The sequence below is a fragment of the Filicampus tigris genome, chromosome 3 (assembly GCF_054856515.1).
Source record: "Filicampus tigris isolate MCC_2025a chromosome 3, RoL_Ftig_1.0, whole genome shotgun sequence".
Taxonomy (NCBI): domain Eukaryota; kingdom Metazoa; phylum Chordata; class Actinopteri; order Syngnathiformes; family Syngnathidae; genus Filicampus; species Filicampus tigris.
In genome coordinates this window covers 18763233-18769232 of record NC_141219.1, presented here as the reverse complement: position 1 = coordinate 18769232, position 6000 = coordinate 18763233, and the positions used below count along the sequence as shown (strand labels likewise).

General features: G+C 35.7%; 1 protein-coding gene across 1 annotated transcript; it reads left to right on the top strand.

Annotated features, from left to right (window-relative positions):
* The first annotated feature begins 2399 nt into the window (after positions 1-2399).
* adma (adrenomedullin a) lies at positions 2400-4754 on the top strand. The gene is made up of 4 exons (XM_086025790.1): positions 2400-2529; positions 3137-3239; positions 3363-3476; positions 3572-4754. The coding sequence occupies exons 2-4, from the start codon at positions 3145-3147 to the stop codon at positions 3873-3875; spliced, it is 513 nt and encodes a 170-aa protein (XP_085881916.1). The 5' UTR covers positions 2400-2529; positions 3137-3144; the 3' UTR covers positions 3876-4754.
* Positions 4755-6000: the final 1246 nt, after the last annotated feature.

Sequence of the window (6000 nt, the reverse complement as noted above, 5' to 3'; positions counted from 1 at the left end):
ACTGCCGTCATTTCACAATTCCGATTATTGTCTTCCTGTAAGTGCATCACTTGGGGCAACTGTCATTACTGGTTTACAACACATGTGTTTGGCATTTATGTGTTGTCTTGAGTTTAAAAAGGGCCGATTGTAGTCATAAATATAAAGCTCTGAAGAACTCGCAGAGGGTTCCCTGTTTTAAATACTGAAATCAATAAGATTTACTGCTGTATTTATTTTTAGAATTTTGGGATGCTAATGGAACGTCAAGTGTTAAGTTTGGGTCAAATCAAGAAAACATGTCGCAACACATTTCCCCATTCGATTTCAAACTGAAAGGAAAGTCCAAAACTGAAAGCATTACTTCGTTGCGCTTGAAGAAATGTATAGTTCACCGGACCTTGGGGAATTACTATTCTGGAATTTCTGCAAGGTTAAAACCGACAGTAATCAACAGCATTTCATGTGCTATAATTTTTAGGCAAGTACAAAAGAGTATCCACAAGATGCCCTTTTTGCTCTCTCTCTCTCTCTCTCTCTCTCTCTCACTTGCTCTCTCACTCTCTCTCTCTGTCTATATATATATATATATATATATACATATATATATATATATATATATATATAAAAATTATAAAAACTCTAAATATATATATATATATATATATATATATATATATATATATATATAAAAATTATAAAAACTCTAAATATATATATATATATATATATATACATATATATATATATATATATATATATATATATATGTATAAATTTATAATTTTTACGTTAATGCAATATCTGTAACACGGAAACACCATTCACGTAAAAATAAGAAAATTTAAAAAATGGATATAAGTGTTTTCACAGGCCAGTGACGATATATGTATGTATATATATATGTCTGTGTATGTATATATGTGTGTGTATGTATATATATGAGTGTATGTATATATATATATACATATATATATATATATATATATATATATATATATATATATATATATATATATATATATATATATATATATACATATATATATATATATATACATATATATATATATATATATATATATATATACATATATATATATATATATATATACATATATATATATATATATATATACATATATATATATATATATATATACATATATATATATATATATATATATATATATATATATATATATATATATATATACATATATATATATATGTTTATATATACATATATACATATATATATATATATATATATATATATATATATATATACATATATATATATATATATACATATATATATATATATATATATATATATATACATATATATATATATATATATATACATATATATATATATATATATATACATATATATATATATATATATATACATATATATATATATATATATATATATATATATATATATATATATATATATATACATATATATATATATGTTTATATATACATATATACATATATATATATATATATATATATATATATATATATATAGTATATGTATATGGTACTGTATTAGTTAACCACCACATCTTACTACAGACTTTGAATTTAAAACTTATATTTTAATTTACATAATGTTACCTTATTGTATTTACAAAGCTTGATACAATTGGAAGCACACAAACCTGTACAAATGGCAATATGTATCTGTTCTATTCCATTCTATTCTATTCTATTCTATTCATTGATAGAATCCTGTGGGTGCATTCCTAAGGGGAAGCGTGTGGCTAAATGATTTGCCAACTCTTTCCTGAAAGCAACAACTCATCCAAATTATTCAAAACATGTCTGGACCAATGTTGTTCAAGTTCTTCTTTTTTTTTTTACCTCTAGATTTATTCTTAGATAATTGTAAAATTCCACCTCACTGTAGTCAGCAAAGTAAAATAAATCAAGACGTAAGGCGAGTTGTTTACCTTGTATAAACAAATACCTTGAGTGTATTGGATTTACAGTCAGGCATATTTACCTTATTTATTGACTTGACCAGTGCTTCTCTGATCGAAAAAAAATCTCAAATCCATCAAGCTGACATGGAACTTCACTGTGTCAGGGAGTGGCTTGAAAAGGAAAAAATGGAAACATTCCTTAAATTTGACATGCGCAATTATGGAACAGTATCAAATCAACCTTTTAGTTCAAATATGACAAGCTAAACTTTAAAGATACATTACAAAAGGTGAGCCAAAGTTGTCAAATTACTTTGACGTACGTTTTTTTTTTTTGTATTGAATAAACATACAACAATTCATCATGGGGATTTTTGTGTTGTTTTTTTTCTTTGCACCACTGGGAGTAGGAGGGGGGGTAAAGGATGAGAGTCAGTCAATGAGCCCCTCCCACCTTCTGTATAAAGGCTCCCAGTCTGGTGTGTAGCTATTAGCAGAGTGACACAGCTGCCTTACAGGACCAGTGGCAATATTCCCCAAACCTGTGGAATACTCGTCGGTATATCTGACCAGAAAAAGAAGGGCTTTGTCATCCAAGAGTGAATTACAGGTATGTTTACTTTCTTTTTTCCCCCCTTTTTTTTGCTTTATGAGCACCTTTGCGGTTGCTGCTCTCCCAGCTGATGGCTTTATCCTTGCTTTTTTGAGGTCAGAGCACAAGTGTATAGACAAGGACAGGTTATCTGTCTGGTTATATAAGCAGTTCAGCTCTTAATGTGTGTGCGTCTGTGGCGGAACCGCTTTCAAGGTGTAGCACATCTAAGAAAAACCCTTTGAGAGGCAATTAATTAAGACCATTTTAACCACAAGTAAAATTGCATTTATATAGCTGTTGTTTTACTGTTATTGCGGCAAGTCTATTTTGGAAGGTTCTATTGGTAGACAGTGTCCTTCACATTACTGGCCAGGGGCCCAAAGCATGGTTGTAGGTTTACTTAACTGAGGAAAATGTGACCCTAGCTTAACTTCTCAAATAAATGAATGATAAGTGCAAATAACTTGGCTTTTGGACTCTTGTGTAAACTTTACAAGTTTACCAGCATACTGTACTAGAGTGATTAACACACATAGTGGCGCAGGAGGGAGTTTGAAAAGTGAACTTGTAACGTGCGTGTGATATTGCAAATGACTAACTGGATGTTTTCTTGCTTCCACAGGAGGAAAAATGAAACTAATCTTCCAGGCCTTCCTCTATTGCTGCCTGGTGGCCACAGCAGCACACTGTGTGGAACTTGAAGTGAATCCCAAGTTAAAAAAGAGGTGAGTTGATTCATCTTCTTCATCTTTCACAGGCACTTCTAAAAGCTGGGGTTGCTTGTCGAGACGACAGTTGTCAGAATGATCTGCCTTAAGGCTAATGGATCGTTGCCCTCCCTCATTTAGGCTCAGCATATGGCTCGGGAGCAGACTCAGACGGGATCTGGACAGCCAGACTGCAAACTCTGAGCACTTTGTCAGGCAAGAGGACATCAGGGATAGCATGCTGCCACATTCCAGGTATGTACCTTCAAGTGAAGCCACCATTTGCCACCTAAATGCATTTGTCACAAAAAGAAGCATCTTCAATAAACCCCCTTCTGTTTCTCCTCCAGCACTGAACCCCACGTGCGAACCAAGAGGTCCAAAAATTCCGCCAACCAGTCAAGGCGACAGGGTTGTTATCTGGGGACCTGCTCAGTGCACGACCTGGCGCACCGTCTGCACCTCCTCAACAACACGCTGAAGATTGGCAGCGCCCCCCCAGTCAAGATCAGCCCTCAAGGATACGGCCGCAGACGTCGCTCCCTACCAGAACGCAGAGTCGCACTGAGGCTGGAGCAGGGCAGGCTCAGGCCTGTGTGGCGCACCACTGACTCCCAAGTCCATAAGCTTGAGGCTCTGCTCAGGCAAACATGAATGGGGACTTTGCAAGAAAGGAGAACACAAGCCAAGGGAGTCGAAGAGTTAGCGTACTCTCTGCTCTGTTCTCAAATTCTCCGAATGCCTCAGATTTTGCCAAGTATTCTCCAGCAAGTCTGGGGACCAGGTCAGAGCGAGACTGGCTGCACTGACTTTGTTAAAGAGCCGAGCCTCGCTGCTCGGTGAAGTGGAGCGAGCAAACAACTGCAAACACTGGATGGAACAGCGTGGAGCAACTACAGGTGCTGCTCTCTGCTTGGCATGGGCGGTGGCGGGGGGGGGGGGAACCCATAAATTGTGATTGCTACCGAAGTGAGTGGACTTCTCCTCTGGTGTAAAAGAGTGAACTCTTCACAATTCCTCCTCCACTTTGATAAGTGCTATCCTGCAAGGATAAAAAGCTGTGAGCACTTTTCCATTGGGACTCTAATGAATGATCAGGAGAAGATGATGTGCATCACGATGCCAAACACGGGGATAGACGCTCTCGGCCTACATCGAGTTTTGGGCACTGTATAAAGGAAAATGAATGCCTTAGATTCTGTGAGTTATGTGCCAGTCCACAATGGATTGAAATATACTTGAAAGTTGTTATTTGTACAAAAGACATGTGCAATCTATATTTGTGTTTTTTTTTTTTTTTTAAATTGGAGATACTGTATATGTATATAGGAATTCATTTATTTAATATTATATAGAATTTACATCTAAATACGCATAGAACTATTTTTGTACAGAAAGGAATATATGGTATATGGGCATTGTATTCTTTTACAGACTGTGGTAATAGGATAACTGTTATATTATATATTTGAAAATGTTCTATTTTATTTGTGTTAAAGAAATAATATTGCCATGTAATAAAAAAAACAAACTTTGCAAACAAAACCTTGACCTTGTCCAGACTTCCTTTTGCTCCCGGCCGTCATAAATTCCAGCGCAAGTGGCGCAGTCTATTGTCTAGAATATAGACAGGCAGCACCTGGTCCGTGTTAAGTGATTACAGGCTCTCATTAGAGTTTCCCCTCCTCTCACTACATTCCCTCAGTTATGACCTCCCACCTCTCCAGCCCCTTCTTTAAGAAAGGGCAGACAGGGTGCGAGGCGCATTCCTGCTTGATTCAGCTCATATTTGTTGACTAAGCCATCTCAGAGCCGACTCTGGATGCCGAGGCTTTAGCTTAATCTCTGTTCATTGGTAAAAAATGACAGAAGTAGAAGGATGTGGTGGTGGGATGTGTGTGTCGGGGGTCTCACATTCCCGCGGGAGCAAACTGCTGGTCATTCCGTTCATATTCCAGCAGCCAAAAAAGGACTGCAAGGCTGCAGATCTCATTTATTATCAGCAGGGCCGTCCAAAAATTTTCCACTGGGGGCCACATCTTTTGCTTAGGAAATATGCTAAAACCAATCCAATACTGTACAGTGTAGATTGTAGGTCAACATATTATTGACAACCAATCACAGCTCAGCTGTTTTCTGAAGCTGAGCCATGTTTGGCTGTTACCTGAGCCCAGAGCAACTGTGATGTCATTTTCAGTAGACAGCAAGTGGCAAAATGGCCGTCCCCTAAGATGGACAAAAACGGGTGGATTTTGCTGCTTAATTTATATTGCATAAGCGCAATATTAAACGGAATGCCATGTTTTGACTAGCGTACGTATATACGTACATAGTACATATTATTGTAAGAATATTTTGGGGTAGACTTCCTCTTTAAATCCAAAAAATATATATTTTTCTTAACACACAAAATCTTTATTTTACACAAAAACGTGTGAAAAATTTCCATTTTTTTTTAAACTCTTATCATTCTGATGTGGGCCATGTTTAATTGCATTATTAGAATATCAGCAAGCCATTAAAAAATGGCAAAAGGGTTTCTGGGCACTAGCGATGAACAACATCACATAAAACAAATACACAGGAGCATTGAATTCAAATGAATATCCATTCCTTCATCCTCTAGTCTATACCACTTATCTTATTCAGGGTAGCGGGGGAGTTGGGAGTTGGTTAGGCAAATGAACCGCGACACTTCGTATTAATAATGTTTCTTTTTTAATTTAATTTTATTTATCAAAGCAGTCCCAGCATGACCATGGTAATTGACTATGACAAC

Coding starts and splice junctions, on each gene's coding strand:
- adma (XM_086025790.1), top strand. CDS start 3,145: ATGAAACTAATCTTCCAGGCCTTCCTCTATTGCTGCCTGGTGGCCACA. Junction 3,240..3,362: donor AATCCCAAGTTAAAAAAGAG/GTGAGTTGATTC, acceptor TCCCTCATTTAG/GCTCAGCATATGGCTCGGGA. Junction 3,477..3,571: donor AGCATGCTGCCACATTCCAG/GTATGTACCTTC, acceptor TTTCTCCTCCAG/CACTGAACCCCACGTGCGAA.